We start from the raw sequence: 24,641 nt of genomic DNA on the forward strand, positions 1-24,641 counted from the left end.
GCTCCTTCCTGTCTGGTGCTTGTACAGCTGGAACACAAGCACCTGGCCGTGACCTGTGACGCTGATGATGACAGGCAGCCCCACCCTCCTGGGTCTGGGATGGTTCCCACTGGACAGTTAATTCCCCAGGCTCGGTGTGAGATGCGCCTCCAGGTGTCTTTGTTGTTGTTAAGCACTTAGTCTCAGTGGAAACTGTTGTGACTTATTTATTAAATAACAGTATAGACGATACAATTGAACCACAGACAGCTGGGGTCTCAGTTTGCTCGGCTCCTACAACAAATACCACAGACATTTGATTTTCACGATTCTGGAGGCTGGAATTCTGGGGCAGAGGCACTGGCAGAATCAGGGTCCTGCGAAGGTGACTCCTCACTCCGTCCTCACACGGTGGAGGGGTGAGGGGCTCTCTGGAGTCCCTCTCAGAGGGCACTAATCCCATCCTGAGGCTCCACCCACAAGACCTAAGCACCCCCCAAAGTCCTCAACATCAGATATCATCTCACCGGGGGTTAGGTTTCAACATATGAATTTGGGGGGACACAGACATTCAGCCTGTAGCTGCCAGGAAACCAGGCTTTCGCTTAAAAGTCTGACTGCAGAGCCCAGAGATGGGGCCTGGGGACGCCCTGAGGACCCCGATGGGGCTATGGTGCACCCTGGGGTGCTGTCAGTCTTTGGGTGCCCAAGTCCGAAAGGCAGAAAGCACAGGATGCCAGACCGTTTGGACCAGATGAGGGAGTTGGGTGAACACAGCCGCTGGCTGGGAGGTAACCTAAAGTGAGGCAAAGTCAACAAGTTCAGCCGGGCCGGCGTGGCGCAGTGGTTGAGCGTAAACCCATGATCCAGGAGGTCCTGGTTCGATGCCCAGTCAGGGCACATGCCTGGGTTGTGGGCTCATCCCCAGTAGGGGGCATGCAGGAGGCAGCCAACCAACGACTCATCATTGATGTTTCTGTCTCCCCCTCTCCTTTCCAAATCTCCCTAAAATCGATAAAAAAACATTTTTAAAAAATAAAACTTAAAAAAAAGTTCAACTTCCCCATCAGCTGAGCAGGAAACAGCACATCTTTGCTCTGCGCCCCCCAGCCAAGGGCCGTGCGGGACGGGAGGATGCCCGTGACAAGGCTGCCTGTCGTCACGCTCTCCTTTACGGCACATACGTGGCAGGATAGCGAATCCACTAGACTGTTTTCAGCAGTACTTGTCCCTTCTAGAAAAGGAAACTCAGCCGAAAGTTCGGATTTTTAATGAGATTCTTTCAGAGAGCTTTTATACAATAAATGTTCCCAATATTTTTATATTTCAAGACACGAGTTACGATTTGATGGTATCTCACGTCCAAATGGGACACGAGAATATTGTACTTTTCATAGAGAATCGTGTTTGGCATTTGCAACATGAGAGCAAACGTAGTGGTTAGTTCTTCAAGGAAATCCGCAAGCAGTCACGTGGCCACGGCACTGCTGAGCCTACTAGGAGGTGTCCCTGCAGGAGGTTGGTAGCACTGAGAACCTGACACCGCGTGTTTCTGAGTGCACCCCACACACGCCTATCCACCCGTCAAGACTCAGGCATGAAGTGTGCTTGGCCTGTTCCCCGGACGCCCTGCGCACACAGTGCAAATTCAAGGGTCTTTCTCATGAGCCAGCACTTGGCCTAAGTGGGATGTTAGCAGACACATTCCGGCAGGAGGGAGCTGGGCAACGAAAAGGAAGCGTGTGCTCCATGGGTGCGACCACGTGGACCTGCATGAGCACTGGGGCCTGGAGGTCTGTCCTCGCTCCGGTGCCCTGACCATCTGTCCTTCTGTCCACTGTGCAGACAGGTTCAGGTGCTGTCTCCACCCCATTTGCCCCAATCTTCCTGTGATTTCTGAACAGAAAAATTCCTGTCTTCCAGCAGTTCTAGAAAATGACAAACCACTTATAGTCTAAGCGTGGCATCCCCCTTCTCCCCTCTCTTCTGTAACGGAAGCGTGTGGGGCATCCTTAGTCCCGCCTCTTCACTCCCTCCATTTTCTTCTTGTCTGTCTGTGCCGCATCCTGGGATTTCCTCAGGTCTGTCTTCCAGTATGCGTTGCCTCTCTTCAGTGGTGTCTAATCTACTATGTAACCATCCATTGCATTCATCATTTCAAGGCGTATATTTTTCATTGGCAGTCGTTCTATTTATTCTTTTTAAAATCTGCCTGCTGTGTTGGTCTTGTCATATTGTTGATCCCCACTTTAAGATTTTCAGTCATTATAAATGCAGTTCCTCACCCAGAGACTCCCAGACCACGCGTATATTGTAAATCTGAGCCTCAATCAACTAGATGAGGCTGAGGGTCCAAACATCTTCCTATTCTGAGTCCATGCGGAGACAGATACGCTTCCTTGTGTCCTGCACCAACCCTTTTACCAAGAGTGTGATCTGCTGAGAGTCCTGATTTATGTGGGGGTCTCACATCCAACCTCTGCCTCTTGCATGGCAGGGTTTCCCCTGGGGCCTCACATGGACAGAGAAAACCAAGGTCTTGCCCTGCCCCCTCCCTGAAGGACTTGAGCAACTTCAGGTCACATGGCTCCGACTCTGGTTTTCACTTCCCTCTCATTTTGGATTCCTGAGGATTTTCTGTTGATCCAGCAGCTCCAGGTATCTTGCAGAGGAGGCTCTTCAGGTCACTCGCTCTTCATGTCTCTAGGGACATAAGTCCATGCAAGTCAAACAAAGACAATGGTGCAAATGGTGAGCTGCCATTTATTGCACCTCCCTCGATGGCCACATTTAAGAACCGACTTCATGTCCTGCAGAATAAAGACAGACGTCAGACAGCTGGCTTCCCCCACTTACCTTTCTGGAGGCAGGCAGAGGCTTTACCTTGCTTCAGGGAGCACCTGCATACCTGTGTGTCTAAAATGAGCCATCTGGGCCGGGCCAGTGTGGCCCAGATAGTTGGGCACCAAAAGGTTGCCAGTTCAATTCCCTGTCAGGGCGCATGCCCAGGTTTCAGGCTCGATCCCCAGTAGGGGGCGTGCAGGAGGCAGCTGATCAGTGACTCTCTCTCATCAATGTATCTCTCTCTCTCTCTCCCTTCATCTCGCTCTTTTAAAAAAAATGAAAACATTTTAAATAAATAAGTAAATAAATAAATAAATAAATAAATAAATAAATAAATAAAATGAGCCAACCAGGTGAGTGATGACAGGAGCCTAGGCCGGCAGGCAGGTGGGCAGGGGGCCGGACCCTAAGTGCTCACAGCTGGTGGCCATGGAGAAACTCCAGGTGACACGTTGCGATGGTGCTGTCGCTGGGTGCAGGCTCCGGGTGCTGTCCCTGCTTTGTGCTGGGACCGAAGAGCACAGAGGGTGACATCTGAGAACCACCTTCCACTCCCACGGCACCCACCACACCTGGAGAATACGTGGGCCTGTCGCTCAGTCCACAGCATGATTGACAGCTGAGCTGGAAAAAAGATGAAAACTGTATTTGCTGGTCTTCTCTCTGACTTTTCACCCTAAGAGTGAAAATGAGTTTTGAGAGATCAACTCTCTTCACTCTTCTACTCCAGACTCCTCATGTCAACGCAGTTGGATGAGGAATGTTCGCCAGCCAGTGATCGTGGCTGGCACTTGAACCCTAATTTTGCCGCTTTCTCCACGGTGTTTTAGCTGTTTCGCCGCTGACAGAAGGTCTGGGAACCAGACCCAGACCTCTAGGCTTTGTTCCCTCCGAGCAGGTGTGGTGGCTGAGAAGATAAGTGTTTGCGTCTTGTGTGAGCTTTTCCGGTGTTGCTGCATTTCTGTCCCCTCCCGTTCTTGTCTTATTGCTCATGAGCATGTAGCTCGTTGGTTTTAGGAAATTAAAAACCAAAGCACTCTGCCCGGGCCAGGCCGTACTCTGAAAGGTTGTGGGTTCGATCCCCGCTCGTGGCACGTGTGGGAGGCAAACAATTGATGTTTCTCTTTTACATCAGTGTTTCTCTCTCTCCCCCCTTCCCCTCTCTCTAAAATCGGTAAACATATCCTCAGTGAGGATTAAAATAATAATAATTAAAAAGCCAAAGTATTCTAATTCCAATGAGCACTTTTAGAGTTTCTGCCAATATTTTCTAATGTGTGTGGAATCCAGTGTTTCCCATCTGGATACAGGAGAGAAAATTCCTGTCTGTCGCTCTCCTAGGCACCCTCACAGCACCCGCTGGAATCCTTTCTTCTTAAAATCTTCATCGGAAGATCGTAATGAGCACATCACTGGTACAGGACATAAAAGGCTGCTGCTAAGAAAAGATCAGTGCTTCATAACGGGCGAGAAGCTGTCTGTGTCGCTAGGCAACCTCCCTCCCCTCCTCTCCCCTCTTCCCTGAGGCCCCCCGATAACCGCTGTCGTCATCTTTTGAGTAAAAATTGCCGTCTCTGGGCTCCTTCCTGTCAGTGGGTGACAGTGACGGTGCTGGGTCTCTGAGAGGATCGGTCCTACGCCTGTGACTTGGAAACGGCCGCCCGGATTCCGTAGGTGACATCAGCCGGGGGGGGGGTGGCGTTGAACACGAGTGGGCTGGTGCACAGCACGCAGACGGTTATTCGCGGCCTGCTTGCGAACCAGGCCCTGTAGCAGCCGGCGCCGCCCAGTCGCCCGATGCCAGAGCAGGCCTGACGGACGCGCCCTCGTTTCCCCATCCCGCGGCGTTTCCTCGCCCGGGGGCACCGCCGGCCCCTCGGTGCCTGGGGTGCGGTGATGCTGTTTGTTCTGGAAGATCTGGTTTCCCCCTAGAATTTGTTAACGTCTCAGAGGCCTTCCCAGGGGCTGGTCTCCACAGCTCTTCCCCCCACATCCCTGCCTTTCCCATCAACTCTCGAATCCCAGGCTGGTTTGCAGCTGAGTTTTGTACATAAATGGGGGGAGCTCTGGCTTAAAAGTAAATTTCATGTCAAAGGGACATGGTTGAGGCCAGAATCAAATTTTTTTGTTTGGTTGTTTTTTGGGGTCTTTTTGTGTTAATCCCAACCTGAGGACATTTTCTTCCATTGATTCTTTTAGAGAAAGTGGGGGGGGGGGGAGCATGGATGTGAGAGACACATTGATCGGTTGCCTCCCGCACGCACCCCGACCGGGTTTGGGGCTCGAACCTGCAACCCAGGTACGTGCCCTGGACTGGGAATCGAACCCTGACCCTTTGGTGCACAGGCTGATGTTCGAACCACTGAGCCACACCGGCCAGGGCCAGAATCAAGTTATTTTCTCATTTAATAAGGACTCTGTGTTCATTTATATTAATAACATTTACTGTAAGACAAATACTTGCAAATGCATCTCTCCTCTTTCCAAGTCATGTGTGAGAAGCAGGCAGACATGGAGCTTTTGCCAGTTCAACCACCTTGCTGTCTGTTCCACATCAAAGTCCTGGAACCGTCCCCTTTCCCCGTAAAGCTCAGCGGTCGTTTCTGTGCTAAAAGTTCACAGACTTGATCCAGATGGAAGGAGGGGGTTTCACTGTTGCTGAGCAGCCAGGTGTGACCCAGAAAGGACACAGTGAGAAGAGTTTAGTCCAATGGAAGGACTGGATCGGCCCTGGCCAGGCCGCTCAATGGTCAGAGCATCGTCCCACAGCTCTAAGGTTGCAGGTTCAAGGCCCGGTCGGCACATAGAAGCAGCAGCCAATGCAGCAGCAGTAAGTCGATGGCTCTCTCCCTTTCTCTCTCTCTAAAATCAATCTTTAAAAATTAGAATGATTGGCTCTGGCCACCGTGGCTCAGTGGTTAGAGCATTGGCCCTCGCACCACAAGGGTCTCGGGTTCGATTCCCGGTCAAGGGCACATACCTGGGTTGCTGGTTCGAATTGGGCCCGGGCAGGAAGCAACCAAGCGCTGTGTGTCTCTCACATCGATGTTTGGGTGTCTCTCTCTCCCCCTTCTACTCTCTCTGAAGAGCAATGGAAAAAATATCCTCGGGTGAAGGTTAAAAAATAAAAATAATTCTAAAATTGGAATGATTGGATTTAGCACATCATCTTTCCTGGGGTTTCTTCCGAGTTTTCCACCGTTTCCCTGTCATCCGTGAAGGTGAGCATATCGTTGGTAGAAACAAGACGCCTCACCTGTGATGTTTTGTTTGAGAAACAGCTAGTTCAGGAGTTTGAGATGCTGCGGGCAGAGATGTTAAACTTTTAAAAGACAAAAATTAGTACAATTATCATAAAATCTAATGAATTTTCCTCAGACCTGTGTTCATTAAAGTAGCTGCAGGCTGCTGTTTAAAACCACGCACTGTCACTGACGGTGTTTTTTATAGTCTGTGGACCACATCACAAAAGAAGAGAGGCCCAGGAAACGTATTTGGTAAAGGCAGGTGGCCTGGATGAGCAGCGGCCCTTTCATTAACACACTTCCCTTGTTAGCTGTGTAATTAATTGTACGCAGCCCAGGGAAGCTGTGGAAATTGCATTCTGAGATGTATCAAAGCTGACTTACGCTTCAGACGTCCACGCAATTTGCCATTAATGAATTCGAGATGGAAGCCTCCAATCTATAATTATTCCTTCCCGTTTGAATGACAAGCGAAGAATTTTATCAGCAGACTTTTAAATGAAAGGGGATTAGCAGCTAATGTGGAAACTGTTCATCTTCCTAATGAAAAATAATTCTGAAGAAAATGTTTAGTGCAGAGAGAGGTTTGATGAAAGCATTTGCCATTAAAATGGCCATTTTCTGATGCTCCGTATGAATTTGTCTACGTTTGTCAGCAGGGTGCAGATATTTCTGAAAGTGAATGAATATTTTATAGGATCCAGAGCTGCTCGTGCGTCCCAGGAATGGATCCTGCGGTATTCCCAAATAGCCCGTCCAAGGTGAGAGAGTCTAAGAGCCAAAACTGGAAAAATTAAAATACATAAGAATGCTCTAGAAGAAATTAAAGTTTGCTGCTTAGCCTAGAAAGCTGCCTTTAGCCCCTTCCGAGCACCTATTTAAGACTGTAGACAGTACATGTTGTTTTTTAAAAAAAAAACTGTTAAATGGCCCTGGCCAGTGTCGCTCAGTGGTTAGAGCATCAGCCCTCCCACCAAAAGAATGTGAGTTTGATTCCCGTTGAAGGGCATGCACCTGGGCTGCAGGGTCGATCCCTGGCCCAGTCGGGGCACGTGCAGGAGGCAACCAATCCAGGTGTCTCTCTCACATCAATGTCTCTCCTTCCCTCCCTCCCTCCTACCCTCTCTCTAAAAGAATCAATGGAAAAATATCCTTAAGTGAAGATTAACAAAGAAAACTCTTAAATGAAGCACTGGCATCCATTGGTCCAAAACGTTTCCACTGGCGTCACTGCCATGGCTCAGTGTCTCACCTCCACCTGCAGTGACCCCGACCATTACCTTTGCCCTCATGTCCAACACAGAGGACACACGGAGATCAAGTCAGAGGCAGGGAGCTGCCCCCCTTTCCCAAGGCGGTTCCAGGGGGTGGTCATACCCTTGATTCATTCAACAGATATTTACTGACCACCTCGGGTGAGCCCAGCTCTCCACCCAACACTGGAGAGACCTCAGGGACTAAGTAATGGGCTTTGAGAAGTGCCTGAAAGCACACCTTGTGTTTATTTCCTTGTCCTGATTTTTCCCATGGCGTTAAAGGCATGGACCGAATCCTGATTTAAGGCCTCATCTGGTTAGAGCCCCATGTCACTGTGAACAGGAGAAAGATAGCGTCCAGGTTTCTCTGGAAACTTGACCTGGGAGGGACGGGCACTTCTATGGACCTTGAATGTGTGTCTCAGGGCAAGGCTGGGCTGGAGGCAGGCTGCTGGTGGGCACAGCGGGGCCCTGAGCTCTGCCCTGGTCTTTCCCGAGTTCTGAGCTCCCCCTACACTTGGCAGCCAAGGAGGTCATGACGTATGGTGCAGATACACAGTTTCATTTCTCAAAGATTTGTTTTCTCAAGCCCAATATCTTGTTGGTTTCAGTCTGAATGTCTTTTTTTTTTTTTAATATGTCTTTATTGATTTCAGATAGGAAAGGGGAGAGAAAGAGAATAGAAACATCAATGATGAGAGAGTCATTGATTGGCTGCCTCCTGCACACCCCCTGCTGGGGATCAAGCCTACAGCCTGGGCATGTGCCCTGACCCGTAATCGAACCATGATCTCCTGGATCCTAGGTCGATGCTCAACAGCTGAGCCATGCCGGCCGGGCTAAATGTGTCCTGTTGGCTTCAGCCTGAATGTGTCCTGTTGGTTTCAGCCTGAATGTGTCCTGTTGGTTTCAGCCTGAATGTGTCCTGTTGGCTTCAGCCTGAATGTGTCCTGTTGGTTTCAGCCTGAATGTGTCCTGTTGGTTTCAGCCTGAATGTGTCCTGTTGGCTTCAGCCTGAATGTGTCCTGTTGGCTTCAGCCTGAATGTGTCCTGTTGGTTTCAGTCTGAATGTGTCCTGTTGGTTTCAGCCTGAATATGTCCTGTTGGTTTCAGCCTGAATGTGTCCTGTTGGTTTCAGCCTGAATGTGTCCTGTTGGTTTCAGCCTGAATGTGTCCTGTTGGCTTCAGCCTGAATGTGTCCTGTTGGCTTCAGCCTGAATGTATCCTGTTGGTTTCAGTCTGAATGTATCTTGTTGGTTTCAGCTTGAATGTATCCTGTTGGTTTCAGTCTGAATGTATCCTGTTGGTTTCAGTCTGAATGTATCCTGTTGGTTTCAGCCTGAATGTATCTTGTTGGTTTCAGCCTGAATGTATCCTGTTGGTCTCAGCCTGAATGTATCCTGTTGGTTTCAGTCTGAATGTATCTTGTTGGTTTCAGCCTGAATGTATCCTGTTGGTTTCAGTCTGAATGTATCCTGTTGGTTTCAGCCTGAATGTGTCCTGTTGGTTTCAGCCTGAATGTGTCCTGTTGGTTTCAGCCTGAATGTGTCCTGTTGGCTTCAGCCTGAATGTGTCCTGTTGGCTTCAGCCTGAATGTATCCTGTTGGTTTCAGTCTGAATGTATCTTGTTGGTTTCAGCTTGAATGTATCCTGTTGGTTTCAGCCTGAATGTGTCCTGTTGGTTTCAGTCTGAATGTATCCTGTTGGTTTCAGTCTGAATGTGTCCTGTTGGTTTCAGTCTGAATGTATCTTGTTGGTTTCAGCCTGAATGTATCTTGTTGGTTTCAGCCTGAATGTGTCCTGTTGGTTTCAGCCTGAATGTGTCCTGTTGGCTTCAGCCTGAATGTGTCCTGTTGGCTTCAGCCTGAATGTATCCTGTTGGTTTCAGTCTGAATGTATCTTGTTGGTTTCAGCTTGAATGTATCCTGTTGGTTTCAGTCTGAATGTATCCTGTTGGTTTCAGCCTGAATGTGTCCTGTTGGTTTCAGCCTGAATGTGTCCTGTTGGCTTCAGCCTGAATGTGTCCTGTTGGTTTCAGCCTGAATGTGTCCTGTTGGTTTCAGCCTGAATGTGTCCTGTTGGTTTCAGCCTGAATGTATCCTGTTGGTTTCAGCCTCAATGTGTCCTGTTGGCTTCAGCCTGAATGTGTCCTGTTGGCTTCAGTTGAATGCGTCTTAGTGCGCTCAGCCTCCTCCAGTCTGTCTTCCTCTCACAGACGTCTGTGTCACCTGGAGCCCAGTTCGTGATCTTGGTAGTGATTCCGTCACCGGACCCCAGGGGTCTGCAGGGCTAGTACAGTTTTCCCCACCTGCCAGGGGTAATCTTGCCAGGACTGCGTTTCTCACGGGGCCATGTGCTTGTCACAGACACTCACGTGCTCTCACACCTCTGTCTTTCCAATCACCTGAATAAGTGTAAAAGTATATCAAAGCATCCCAGGTTAATTGAGTTGTTTGTGGTTAAGCTACTGACTGTTACTTTTCCGTGATACTTTGGGCAAACTTATCTTCCGTGAGATTTCATGGGGTGGCTGAGATGAGTGATCAGATATCCAGACGTTTCTGTCCATGTAACGAAAGACAAAAGCTGTTGGCACTGGTGGGTTGTCGATGGAGTTTTTCAGATGTTGATGCAGACCTTTGGCTTCAGGTTAGAGTTAAGGCTGTGACTGAGATCTCTCCTGGCTGTGGCTGTCGGAGGGGTAAAGAGCTGAGAGTTATGGGATAGTTTGCAAGCTAAAGGGTTGCAGAAATTTAGGAGTATAAGCAAGAGCAGGTGCGACAATGAAATCAGCTGAATCTATATTCAGTAAACAAAATCCCCTAATTTACTCTATAGCCAATCCTGGCAGCTCTGCCTATTTCTCCCCCCAACACTCCGTCCTGGAACCTCAGTCTCTGGAGTCCACATGGATGGTCCCAGCTTGTGCCGTCGACTCCGCCTGCAGCCAGTGCCTTTTAAAAGCATCTTATCGCCACTTCCTCTTTGCCTTGAAACTCTCTATGGCCTCCTGTTGCTCTTAAAGTAAACGTTTCCTTAAAGACGACCAGACTTGGGTGGGGAGCACACAATAGAATATACAGATGTCATATTGTAAAGCCGTACACCAGAAATTTATACGATGTTATTAACCAGTGTTACTCCAATAATTTAAATTTTGTTGTTGTTAACACTCATCCGAGGATGTTTCTTTCATTGGTTGTTTTTTTGGAGAAAGTGGAAGGGAGGGCGGGATGGACAGAGAGAGAGAGAGAAACATCGATGTGAGAGAGACACATCCATCGGTTGCCTCCCACACAGGCCCTGTCTGGGGCTGGGGACTGAACCTGCAGCCCAGGTGCATGCCCTTGACCGGGAATCAAACCTGAGACCCTTCTGTGCTCAGGCCGATGCTCTAACCGCTGAGCCGCACCAGCCAGAGCCCAATGATTTAATTTTTTTAAAAAACTTCACACTTCTCCCCTGTCTGACAAGCTCCTTTTGCTCCATCGGCCTGGCTGCCTGTTTCTGGAATGTGTAGGGTCCCTTCCTAACCTGGGGCCCTTGCCCCTGCTCTCCCGGCCCCCTGCAGCCCCCCGACAGTCCTCTGCGTTACGAGTCCCTCCCCATCTTTCCAGATGAGCTCAGGAATCAGCTCTCGCCCCCAGTCCCATTTTTATCACTGCCTAAGCTTTCTCATGGATCCTGCTATCTGACGTTGTCTTTCTCAATTAGGCTTATTTAGCTTGTATGTTGTCTGTTCTCAGATAAAGAAACCAGCCCCAGGAGGGTCGAGTCTTTCAGCAGGAACACACCACAGCCCCTGACACATATGATATACTTAATAAAATTAGTCGAATGAGTGAATAAATAACTAAAACCAACACTTGAACAGGAATCTGAGATTATGTGCAACTCTTAACTCTTCCAAAATTAGAGGCGGAATCCAGCCCTGGCCAGTTTGCTCAACGGTTAGAGTTTGGCCCAAGGGTTGTGGGTTCAATTCCCAGACAAGGGCACATATCTGGGTTGCAGGTTTGATCTCGGCCCAGTCGGGGCAAGTGCAGGAGGCAACCAATCGATGTGTCTCTCTCACCAATGCTTCTCTCTCCTCTCCCCTCCCTCCCTCCCTGCTGGCACCCAAGGGTGGCCCGGTGTGGGACTAACAAGTGGGGTTACTTCCTTAGTGACCCTGGAAGCCGACCTTCAGTGTTGACACTATAAACAGTGCCCAGGACAGTCTTGGTTACGGCGTGACCTTGGGGGCCGTCAGGAGCTCGCTCCCACGTCGTATCTTACACCAGCATCTCCCAGGAATTCCTCGTCTCAAGACTGGTCTGAAATACTTCCCCCTCCAAACAGTAATAAACACAATAAATAAGCGGAGAGCGTGGAGATGTTCCAGAACCACCCCTGGTTCCACGGAGGGCCGTCGAGCCCGCTCGGCTCAGCCACGCGCTCACGTGTTGGCTTCACCCGCACAGGGAGGCGACGGAGCCTGGGGCAGGGACCAGCAGCCCCGTGAGTGGGACGCAGCCCGGAAACCACGGGCCTCACGGTGTCGCTGGTTCCTGCGCCTCTCACGGGATGACCGATGCTGTCACCCGGTGACGTCTGGCGGAGGAGCCTCCACAGCGAGGGCACTCCTGCCGTCGCCCCTTAAGTTCCGCGTCCTCACCGCGGCCGGTGGCGCGTGTCTGTGGGGACTTAATGTGCCACGTTCCCCAGTCGGGGGGAACGTCCCCAGGACTGTAGTGCAGCCAGGACCCGGGAGAGAGTGTCGGTTCCTCCTCGTCAGTGAGAAGCTGAGACCTGCCGTGACCACCGCCCCTCCCGCGTGGGTACTTTGTATTTATGAAAAACGCGTCCTGAGTCACCGCTGTCAGCCAGCTTCACGAATATCTACGCGACCCATGATTTATTTCTTTATTTTGGCTGGTCCTCACTCGAGGGTATTTTCTTCCCATTTATTTATTTTTAGAGAGAGTGGGAGGGAGGGAGAGAGAAAGGGAAACACCGATGTGAGAGAGACACATCCATCGGTTGCCTCCCGCGCTCGCCCCCCACTTGCTGGGGATTCGAACCTGCCACCCAGGTACGTGCCCTTGGCCAGGAATCGAATCCACGACCCTTCAGTCCGAGGGCCGGTGTTCAAACCACTGAGCAACACCAGCCAGGGCCGATTCCCATTTTACGAAGCCGTAAATAAAGGTTCGGTGAGGCTGGATGGTTTCCCGCAGGTTCATGGTGGAGAAATAGCCATGAGGGGACCCAGCCCTTTTGTTTATTAAGTCTTTTGGATCAAGCCCAGTGCCATCTCCACTTTATTAGAGTTGCTCCTCCAGGCACCATAAAGGCCTGTGAATAGTGTAACATTATCCAGAAGATACAATGTGTTCTTGTAATTATTAACAAAACCCTGTTATGCTCCAGAGCGTCCCAAATGCTCCGTTTTCCTGGCAACCGCTTTCCTGTCCTCAGGGGGTTGACACTCCAATCAGAAAATATCGAGGCCAAATCAACGCATCGTGGGTTCGTCTCCGTCTTGGAAAGGCAATGACACTTTTGTTCCAAGGGCCTGGGACGCTGTGTGAAATGACGTGTGTGTGACACACGGGGACTGTTTCCTGAAGAGTCATCCCGAGGCATCCAGTCCTCATAGGTTTTCTGCCCAAATGGTCCGATCGTGTGGGCTAGAAAAAGAAGGCGGGAGATGGGGGGGAGGGAGGAAGTGTTTGGGTTGGGTTAATATCATAAATGGGGCCGATGAAAGCTGATATTATTCTCAAGGGGCAAAAAAAGCCTCAAAGAAATTCAAGTGCTTCTCAGCTGTTGTAGAAGATAATGCCGCTCGATCTGAGGGCAGAGTGTGTGTTGATTTCTAATTCAGAAACCTTGGGCCTTCCCCCCCGCAAACATTTTGAGCTGAGGATGATCCTTCCTGCAAGCGCAGTGAGCCCAGGTCCTTGGAAGGGGCCAGAATTCAAGGTGTAGACCCTTCCCACTCAGGGCTCGTCTGGAATCAGCGGGGGCACAACTCCCCTGCTGGGCCTCACAAGTATGAACATGGCCCTGGACGGCGGATGGCATGGCTCAGTGGTTAGAGCATCGGCCCACGCACTGAAGGGTCGTGGGTTCGATTCCTGGTCAAGGGCACGTACCTGGGTGGCAGGTTCCATCCCCGGCCCTGGTTGGGGTGCGTGCAGGAGGCAACCAATCGATGCGTCTCTCTCACATCGATGTTTCCCCCCTTCCACTCTCTCTAAAAAAATCAATAGAAAAAATATCCTCAGGTGTGAGGATTAACAAAAATAAAATTAAAAAATAAAATAAAATAAATAAAATAAATAAAATAAAATAAAATAAAATAAAATATAAAATAAAATAAAATAAATAAAAAACAGGTGGAGATCTAACAGGTTGGTGACAGGCGTGTCTCGAGAGGAGGTGCACTGGCACTGACCCTGAAGTCTGGATGGGCTCGCGCAGGAGGATCAGCATGAACAGGCCAGAGGGTGGTGATGGGGGGAAAGTTACTGGGACAGTCGGAGGTTAGCAACAGGACGTCTGGACAAAGGCCAGGGCTCACCTAGGCACTGAGGGTGGTTCCAGAAATGGGTGGTATTTTTAACCAGAACTGGTTACGTGGCCGCCCGGTGAAGGAACCAGGAAGGTGCCAGAGGTGACCTGCAGCAAGCGGGCTGCACACGTGTGAGATGAAGCCGGCATCTCGGACTCGAGCCCGTTGCCTTCTGGGCTGCTGGGGACGCTGGGTGCCCTCAGCGGAGCAGGAGGGTCAACATGTTTGGTTCTGTTGTTTTTGCCTCTGTTTTTTGTTAACACCACCCACTGTTTAATATTTTGCACACAGCGAGCAGCTCGGTGTCTCAAATACATCACACCCAGAGGATTCGGAAAAGCAGGCCAATTACAGGGCAACTGACATCTGTGCAAACAGAAGCGGGAACGAGGGACGGCCGATCCAGAGATCGCCCGCACTCGGGCCCTGGAGTTAACATATAAGACGTGACGAACACCTACCTAATATCTGGGGGTGGGGGATATTAGGACCAGGGCTGTGGTGTCCCCATTTCCTCTGTTAGCATGCGCCCCAGGAAACGGCATCTCTTCATTAAGTAAAAGCCGTTGGCACCGACCGGCGTGGCTCAGCGGTTGAGCATCAACCTGCCATCCAGAGATCGCAGTTCCCCTCCCGGTCAGGGCACGTGCCCGGTTGTGGGCTCGATCCCCAGTCGGGGGCATGCAGGTGGCAGCCGACTGATAGTTTTTCTCTCCCTCTCCCTTCCTCTCTCCCTAAAAATCAACAACAAAAATTAGTAACAGCCGTCTGTCTGACAGGGTGACGTGCCTTCCCCGGCCGGGGCTCTCACCTGGCCCCTCCAGCCGCCCCCTCAATGCTTTGCCGAGCTCTGGACAGTCTTGTGCGATCCCCACTCCCGACCTGCGGGGCTTTGTGAATTAACTGTCTCCGCTTGGTTCCGACTGGATACATGAAGTAGTTTAAAACAGTGTGTTGTATACTTGCAGTGGAATAATTTCAAACGATCGTTGCAACATAGTATCTGTTTGTAACTAGTGGTTCTCTGAGAAAAAGGAAAGGGCTTTCAGTGCCAAACACTATTTACTAAGGTGTTTCCATTAGCGGCTTCGTTCAGCCCCATTTCTTTAACCCACCCACTGCCTCTGTGTCCCCCGTACGTGACATTGTTTGTGCGACTGTATCTGCCACAAAGCAGCCTCCCCTGTTCCCAAGCCCAGGCCCTGCTCCCAAACGCCCGACACCCCAGCCAGAGTGAGCCCCACGCCCTGAGTGCCTGACGTCCCCTCCAAGACACCCCTGCACCCTCGCCTGTCCTCCCGGCCTGCGTAAACCCTGTCACCCCTCCAAGTACATGCAGCGAACCTCCCCGAAGCCTGCGCCCCACTCGCTTGCTCCTGGCTGGGCACGTTTTCCGTCCAGTTTTCGGTGGCTAATCAAACCTGGTCTGCTGTGGGCATGTCCGTTCCCGCTTCACATCGCAATAGCCGAGGAGGTGCCATCGTGGTCTGCGTGTCCTCTCGGCCCAGCCTCAGCACCAGCGCCGTCGTGAACGGGGGACGGACACCTTTGGCCCCCCCGACAGAGTCTGAGCAAAGCGTCTGCGTGTTTCGTGGGTCTGGGGAGTGTGTTCATCTGAGCAGACCTGGGGGAACCGGCTCCCTGACTCGCGGGCAGGTGGAACGTGGGCTCCGCCCGCACCTGCCACCGGGTACCCGGGCCCCGCCGGGGGCTGGCTGCTGCGGACGCCCGACTCTGTCTCCCTTGCAGGCCTACATGGAGGACCACCTGAAGAACAGGAACCGGCTGGAGAAGGAGTGGGAGGCGCTGTGTGCCTACCAGGCGGAGCCCAACGCCGCGCTCGTGGCCCAGAGGGAGGAGAACACGCCCAAGAACCGCAGCCCGGCTGTGCTGACCTGTAGGTACCGGGGGGCATGGCGGGGGGCAGGCTGTGCCCCGTCCTCATTGTTTCCTGGCTCCCATCCTCGCCCCGCCCCCTCGCTGCAGCGACCTGTCCTCCCACTGCGAAGCCCAGTGCGGACGGCCCCCCGTGAGGCCCCCCCTAAAAACACAGGACCTGTGTCTTCCTTGGGGGTCAGGACAGGTGCCCCCGCGTGCTGGCTCCGTCGGCTCTCACTGTGCGACTTGAGACTTGTTGCTTCACCTCTCTGAGCCTCTCCTTCGTCTGTGGAAGGGATCCTCCCGTCACCCTGGCAGCGTCACAGCTGCGAGGGTCGGGGGGCATTAGCGTGGGCGCCGGCACCCTGTGGCCACGGGGTGCATAGTGGTCACGACGGCGGCGGTCTCCAGCCTCACAGTTATTTCAGCAGGTGTCACTGACGACCAGCTGTCCGGCCAGAAATCACTGCCAGAGAAAAAACCCACAAAAAATGAGTCCATTGGACCAAATAACATTTATTAAGCACCTACTGTGCGCCAAGGACTCCTGACAGAGACACCCAGTGAATCAAATGATGCCTTTGACCTAGAGGGGGACAGGGAGAGGAGGCTGGTTGGAGCAGGCCGACCCCAGTAGCTCACGTGGCAGGTCTCCCGTGGGCTGGGTTGTCTCCTTGGGACATCGGGTCTCGTGTGGTAAATGTGAATAGTCAGAGCCTCTCCCCGAGCTCCCCCTCCCACGTGGAAACCAGAGCACAGCAGGTGGGGAGGGGCGTCCCTTCCACGTGCTCACGGCCCACGTGCTCCACGGCCGTGCTAGGTGCTGGGCGCTGGGCTCTGCCTGCCGTGTCATCGGTGGGTCCACAGCCAGGACCTCGGGGACAGCAGAGTGTCCTGTCATCAGCCACGCAGGGACAGGGCCGGGTCCCGTGACAGCCCCTCTGACCCGAGCAGGAGCCACCAACAAAAGACACTGTCTTCCTGGGACAAGGCCAGAGGATTCTCAGCATCAGGCTGCCCAGGAAACTCAAGAGTGGTGAATCATCTCAAACAAAAAATGTTGGGTTCTGTGTTATAATGAGAGAGAAATAGACAAAGACGCAGAAATTCTCACAGATGAGACAGAGGGACTGAAAAGCGAAGGACCCAGACACGTGAGGACGAGATGACCGCTCAGGTTCGGGCCCAGGCACGGCTGTTGGCTGCCCCCCTGCAGCCCCGGCCAGGGGAGAGCCCACAGGACCCGGTGGCACCAGGCTTCAGGTGACCAGCCAGCCACCAGGACCGAACGTATCGTGTGCCACCAGCGTCCCCCACGTGACCCTCAGCTGTACCTCCCGGGCCGCCCCTGTGTGGGGTCACCCCTCTAATTGACAGGCGAGGGCATCAGGAGTTAAACCCGGGTCCCCTGTGCTGATGGGGCGCTGCCTCCAGGGCCTTTAGCGACTCACCCAGAGGCTTTCCTGGTGGGAAACTTCCAGCTGCACAGGTGACTGAGACACACACAGGATGCAGCGGGTGGCTGAGCACAGCTCTGCTCAAACCCAGAACAGAATTTCTTCCCAAACAAGCCTTTGGCTTAAATTCTTCCCAAACTCTGAGCAGGATCCCCGTGCAGGACTCTCCGGTTTAGTCACTTCTGAGGGACCACAGCTTGTGCCAATAGAGACCGTGCCCTGAAAAGTCCTACGTCTCACAGGTGAGAGGGGTTTTCTCCTCTCACCTCCCAGGAGAGGTACGTCCCTGGCTGGCTGTTTTCACCTCCTGTTTTGTTGATAATGCTCACCTGAGGGTATTTCTTCCATTGATTTTTTTTTAGAGAGTGGAAGGGAGAGAGAGAAACATGGATGTGAGAGAGACACATCCATTGTTTCCTCCTGCACACGCCCTGACTGGGGCTGGGGATGGAGCCTGCAACCCAGGTGCGTGCCCTTGACCAGGAATCGAACCCAAGACCCCTCAGTGCTCAGGCTGATACTCTAACCATTGAGAAACATTGTCCAGGGCCACCCCCTCTTTGGCCTCAGCTGAGTCTGCTGCAGGGTCTGGGACGGCTGCTGGCCTGTCGGTGCAGGACATACCAGCAGGTTCCATGGGGACTTTTCTCTCTGCTGCATCGCCGACCAAAGCCGCCCTGCATGGCTGAACTGCCGAGACAGAAGGGTTTTCTTCTTAAAGAAAGCGGCAAAAACTGCCCGAGAAGCCGAGTCCTCCTCGTAGGCCCCGAGGGGGAAGAGCACCTGCGCCTGGAGCCATGAACCATGGTGGCACCTGCACCGCCGGGAGCCGCGATGTGTCCAAGATGCAAGGTGGCCGATGCTCGGGGTGGACGCCACGTCGCTATCTCGCCTCTGAGCCCCCAGGAGTTCAGGTTCTTCCTGAGGCTGGACCGAGAGACTCATGGGATGTCTGGCCTCGCGCTGCCCAGTTGTCCTCCTCACCACGGGTGTCCCAGAGTCACCTGTGGAACCTGGGAGTGTGCAGACAGGGCCAGCCTCACTGGACAGGCCCGGGCAGTGGACGCAGCCCTCAGGCGGTGGTGTTTCCTCCTCGCCGGGGCCTTCTCACCCCTCGGGGTGAGTTTACACTCACAGGCTGGCTCCCTGAGCTCGGGGTCTTCCGTGAGGACCGAGGGTAGACCAGACGCCCCCACCCGGCTTCGACAGAACTTGCTGCCTGGTCCAGTCATGACTGGTCCTTGTGACTATCAGGAAGGTTTTCATTCCTGGTTCCCAGTTCCACCCTCAGTGCCGTCCATCGGCACATTTTATAAACACATTTCAGCATCTTCCAGTCGTTGATAAAAAACACCCAACAGGATAAACGCAGGCCTCTGACCTGGAGCTGGAGGGAACATCCTGGTGGCTGCCGCGAGCACCAGGGCTTCACGTGGCTGCACCTGGGCTAAGACCTGTTTCAGACTCTGAACTACAGCACTCATGGCACATCTGTGGTGTTTAAGCAGCAGCCACGGGACCTTCCTACACTGAGGGCGAGACCACAGCTAGAAGGTCACAGCCATGTCCCCGGGACGTTCACACACCGTCGTTTCTGCCACGACTGTGAGAAACCGATCAGGAGAATGTTTGTTTCTGACTGAAGAAGCGCCCTGGTTAGGATCCCAACAGACCTTCTTGCGGGGGCACAATTCACCCTTTGACACCAGGTGCCTCTGCAGAGCTCAGTGGCCAGCGGGCGGTGCCAGGCCACAGCCCCCAACCCTTTGCAGCAGGTTCCCACGCGCACACTGCTCAGCCCACAGGCTGTGCCCGGAGCCCAGTCGCACAGCCGTGAGGTGAGTGTGCGGTTAGAGCAGCTTGGAGCCTGGGCCCTTGTAATCCACCTACACGGCCTCGCGCCTGCCGAGCGAGTCGTCAGTCCTATTGGGGGATTTCTTTTTGAGAGATCTGCAGAGGTGCTGGTGAAACTAGTTGAGAAATGAGACACACCCTGACTGGTGTTGCTCAGTGGCTGGGCATCATGTGCAGCAGGAGGTCACCGGTTTGATTCCCGGGCAAGGGCTGTGCCCGGGTTGCAGGCTGAATCCCCAGGAAGCAGCTAGTCAGCGTTGCATTCTCGCATCGATGGCTTTCCGCAGGCGGCCAGCTTCCTGGGCAGGGGACTGGGGCCGGTCTCGTTTTCTCACCATCTTCAGATGTCTGGGGTGCTCCGAATCCAGGACCTCAGCCCCCCCAGTTTGCCCAAGTGCAGCCTGGTTCTGACCCGAGGAGATGGTGGATGGAACCCTATTGCTTCTCTTCTTAAGTGTTTGATGATCATTATAGTTTGAGCCAAGAGTTTCCCAAAAGCTCTGCAAAGGGCAGAACATCTGCTCTCTCACCCCGAGGAAGGGGCGCTGGGGGGGAGCGGGAGAGGGAAGCCTTCTCTCCAAAGGGGACACCCCCCTCGGAGCACAGGTGGCCCCTGACCACACTGCTGCCTTCAGGCCCCCAGGTCTGCAAGTAAAATGACGTCCCTTTAGCTCTCAAAGTCCCAAAACAAACATGATATAAAAAAGCATCGCTCTGTCCCAATACAAGCCCAGATCATTGAAGACATTTCTGTGTGTAATGGGCTGGAATCCTTAGACCGCCCTGCACAGTCGGAGACTGACCATGGTGGAGAGCTTCAGGTTACATTTTTGCAGGGCAGAAACCGTCTATGGACCGTGAAACGTGGTCACTGGTGTCATTGAGCTGGTCCCAGGACACAGGCCTCCAGGAAAGGCTCCGAGCCCTGACCCTGCAGAACACTGAGGGTTGTGGGTTCAATTCCTGGTCAAGGGCACACACCTGGGTTGCAGGTTCAATCCCTGGCCCTGGTCGGGTGCTTGCAGGAGGCAACCAATCAATGTGTCTCTCACATCGATGTCTCTCTCCTCCCTCCCCCCCCCACTTCCACTCTCTCTAAAAATCAGTGGAAAAATAGCCTTGGGTCAGGATTAACAACAAAAAGGAGAGAGAAAGAAGAAAGAAAATGGAGGCAGCGGGAAAGCCCTAAAGGAGCTCTTGGCAGACCACTTGGACGACCAGTGACGCCACAGACGCCTGATGCCACCAGCATCACCAGGTCTTCATCTTCTAGTGACATGAAGATGACAGGCCCACATGTATCATCCACTTAGTCAGTGGGAGCCACACGACCAGTTACGTTGGAAACACCGTCCGTAGAGATCCGTGATATTAGCCTCAAAGGCAGCTTTGGCTCACTTTCCGTGGGTGAACTCAGGTGGAATGTGGGACGGTTCTAGACGATGGCCAGTGCTGGCCTAGATCCATTAATGACCAAGCCGCAGTGGCCTCCAAAGGACCCTCGCTCGTCTGCCTTCCAGGGCTCTTTGCCCTCATAATAATCTCAAAGTTTCTTCCGTTGGCATTTAGGAAAATCATCTTCTGTTTACTGACAATACCATGTGTCCTAAATAAGTCTTGTCAATTCAACTGCCTTTTAATCGGTTAGGTAGGTATTTACCTATAATCCTGACCTTGTCCCTAAATCCCTTGCTCCGTGATGACAGTGAGCTTTATATATGCCATTTATCACAACAACCCTGGGAGTTAGACACCATTATCCTACACTCTGGATGACAACTCTGACACTTTAAGGTATTGAATAATTGACCCAGACATCACCTGGTTAGCAGGCAGGGGGGTGGGATTCCAACCTGGACTCTTAGCTGCTGGCCACGTGGCTTTTGCCAAGTCATTCGTGGTCTTTCTGGGCCTTCGTTGGTGTTTTTTTCAACCTAAAATGGGGGACTAGTTCCTGTTCCATCTGTGGCACAGTGTTGCAGGAAGAAGGCAGATGATATATGTGAATTATTCTTAGAACGGACAGAATGCTAGAGAAACTAGAGATATTCTTGGACCAGGCGGTGGTGCAGGAAAAATGCTTCGGTTCATTCAAGTGTGTTTGGGTTTTTTTAAGAATATGTTTTTATTGATATTAGAGAGAAAGGAAGGGAGAGGGAGAGAGAGTCATGGATCCGCTGCCTCCTGCACGCCCCCTACTGGGGATCGAACCCGCAGCCTGGGCATGTGCTCTGATGGGAAATTGAACCGGCCACCTCTCGGTTCACACGACAGTGCCCAACCCACTGAGCCACACCAGCCAGGACTCCAGGTTCTTCTTGAAAGGTGTCCTCTTTCCCTCCTTGACAAAACTGAGGACTGCTGATCTCTTTAAAGTTACTGGGGTGACGTTGGTTAATAACACCGGATCATACAGAAGCCGGGGGTGTCCCCACCACAAGGCCTGCATCACAAGAAATGCTGAAAGGCGCTCTTCCCCCTGAAACAAAAAGACAAAAGGATCCAGAACTGTGAGTAAGGTGACAAATGACAGAAGCAGGGCGTTGCACCTCTTGTTTGGAACAGGGTATTAAACACTTAAATATGACGTAACGGTTATAGGAGATAAAAGCATTCTTTAAAAAGACAATAGCTACTGCGGATCTTGTTAGAGGAAAATAACTGAGTTATAGGGCCAGGAAGACACTGCCTGAATTTCCACGTTGCTTGGCCTCCACGTGAGGTCGGACCAAGCCCTTGACGAACACGCCCACTTCCTAATGGAACCGTAAGTGCCCAGTGGTTATGAACCCTCACTGGTGGCTGGGGCCCCTGTGTTGTATTTGCTCCCGGGGCAGGTGTGTGTGCTCCCTGGGATTAGGAAGGAACAGTATCCAGTCCGTGGGGCACAGGACAGAGGGGATCAGCCCGCTCCACCTCCAGCTCGCCTTTTGACCCTGAGTGAGTCACAGCGATCCTGCCGGGCTGCCCTCCCACCCCCATATCACCAAGGACACAGGCAGCCACTGTCAGAACCCAACGTCATCACGCTGACTCTAGTGACATCTCTTCAAGAACCGTGAACAGGAAGAGGGAACCACAGAATAGCTCAGAAACTTGCTCAGCTGAGTGGAATGCCACAGACTGCCCCTGCCGTGTGCATCCAGCCTCCGTTGTCCTCTGGCCAGTGGCAGTGGGGGCGGCTCCAGGTGATTCAAACGTAGGTTCAACGTGGCCTGATATCAATAACTAAGTAAGTTCACTGTTCATTTTAAAATCAACATGTTGCCATGAAATCCAGTCTGCGATTGGAAGGGAGCAGAGCTCCGAAGCGTTAGAAGCCCCCATCGGGCTCCTGGGAGGCCCCTGCGACCCTCCAGAAGCTGCTGGAATTCTGCCCAGGCTGGGACCACGGGCCTTGCAGGAAAGTGCATCTGCTTCTGAGCGACTGTCCCCGCAGGCCTGATGTGTTCGCTTGAACTTACCTCCAAGGTTGTGTTTATAACATGGCAGGTGTCAAAGTTGACCGATTTTCCTGGTAAATTTTATTTTGATCTCCTGCCACTGCCCATTTTCACACTCTCAACAATAAACTTGTGCAAGAGCCCAAAGCCATTGCACCCGCAGGGTTTTTGCACCCTTTTTCCTACTTTAGTGGGTGGTTTGTCAGCCACCACCCTAAATTCTGCAGACCACTCACGCCACACCTGGGTACACGCAGCAGACGCGTCAGTGAACACCATGCAGTGTGAACTCGTCCCAGACTCTGGGCGTTTCTTACCTGTCTTGTCTCTCCCGGGAAGAGCCAACACTGAGATCTTAGTAAGACCAACAGGACAGCATCCGGTCTGGTAGACGTACTTCCCAAGTTCAACCAGCTATAGGACTCACCCATGTCCCAGGATCCAGAATTGTGATAAAATTAAGTAAAATCTCCTAGAGGGATGAAAGAAACACAGACCACAGCAGTGTCCGTGGCCTCCCCAACCCCCGCCCAAGCTGCTCGCAGGGTCAGCAGCCATTCCGCCGGGAGACCCTGTCCGCGTGCAGGGAAGTGGGACGAGGGGTGAAACCCTCTCACTCGCCGAAGACCCCGGCTTCCCCGGCTCCAGCCAGGTGGTCATTACCTTCTCAGAGAAGAGGCAGGTGTGTGTGTACCTCCAGCAGGCAGTCACGGAAACGCAAGGTTGCAGAGCCGAGTGCTCCTTGAGCCCCGTGAATCTCTGTTCCCAACTGCACCTGTAGAGGAGAGAGAGATGGGGCTGCAGAGCCAGGGAGGCTGGACAGAGAAGGGGTGCTCCATGGGTGACCCGCCCTGCCCCCCATGATCCATCCTCCACTCCCACAAGGTCCCGCTTTGAAAGTTCCTGAAAACAGGCAAACGGGGATTTCACTGTGTGCAGCGGGGTGGTTGTTCCTGACCAAAGTTAAGAAAAACTCGTGTATCAAATGTGTTTGGCAAGTTACATGACCTCGATCCCCGTGGATGTTCTGGTTTCAACATTAGCCACAATATTTTGCCTGTTTAAGGACATTTTTTGTGTCAGAGAGGCATCTCTCTCCTCTGTACATCTCTTCTCTGTTCCCTCTATCTGCATTTTCTTTTTCTCTTAATCGCCTTTTAAAATGAAATTCCTGTAACCTCAAGGATTTAGCTGTCTGTAGACAACAAAACTTTATATATTGAATGGTGGCCTAATAGTGTGTTGATATTTATTTACTATATGTTGCCAAATATGTTTAAAGGCAGACACTATGTCAAAACGTTGCTGAGGATACCTAACCTTGGTATATGAATTTCACACAGAAAAACAGGAGCCTGTCCAGGTGGTACCGAATGGGACTTAGCATCATGTCCCCACACAGCCAGATTCTCCTCTTCTTATGGTGACCGACCATAAATGGGGGGAGAGAGAGGAAAGGTCACATTCATCAAAACTTTGGGAGGGCTGGCAGGCTCCGAGGGGGATGCTGAGTGGCGGCGGGCAGCCACAGGGCACTTACAGCCATCATTCCACACACACACTCCTCGGCTGTGCGAGCTGTGCAGACCTGACCCTCTTCTCCGGGCTTGTTGCAGATGACCACTCCAGGATCCTGCTGAAGTCAGAAAACAGCCACAGCAACTCGGACTACATCAACGCCAGCCCCATTGTAAGTACCCGTCTCTGTGGAGGCCACCAGCCTTTCCCAGGGCACCACCATGGGAGAACCACGTGAGGTTTTCAGGGCGAAACAGGCCCTGCCCTATTCCCAGTACACAGCTAGTAACTAGTCTCAGCTGAGTAACTAGTCTCAGCCAGTAGCCAGCCTTAACCAAGTAACTAGTCTCTACCAGGTACGCAACTTTAAGCAGGTAGCATGTCTCTATGAGTTTACTAGCTTCAACTGGATAGCTAGCCTCAACCAGTAACCTGCCTTAACCAGGTAACTAGTCTCAGCTGGATTACTAGTATCAACCAAGTAACTAGTCTCAACCTACTGGTTGAGGCTTACCCAGGTAAGTAGTCTCAGCCAGGTTACTAGTCTCAACCAGCAACCAGCCTTAACTAGATAAGTATTACCTGGGTAATTAGTCTCAACCAGGTAA

At 52.2% G+C, this 24,641-nt stretch overlaps 1 protein-coding gene across 1 annotated transcript in view; it reads left to right on the forward strand.

Moving 5' to 3' along the window:
* The window catches only part of PTPRN2 (protein tyrosine phosphatase receptor type N2), a 331,806-nt gene that overhangs the window by 282,772 nt on the left and 24,393 nt on the right, over positions 1–24,641 (forward strand). Inside the window, exons 15-16 of the mRNA XM_081146812.1 lie at positions 15,633–15,780; positions 24,132–24,205. Coding sequence (XP_081002938.1) covers positions 15,633–15,780; positions 24,132–24,205 — 222 coding nt within the window. The remainder of the gene's footprint in view (positions 1–15,632; positions 15,781–24,131; positions 24,206–24,641) is intronic.

This window comes from Miniopterus schreibersii (genome assembly GCF_964146895.1).
Source record: "Miniopterus schreibersii genome assembly, chromosome: 9".
NCBI lineage: Eukaryota > Metazoa > Chordata > Mammalia > Chiroptera > Miniopteridae > Miniopterus > Miniopterus schreibersii.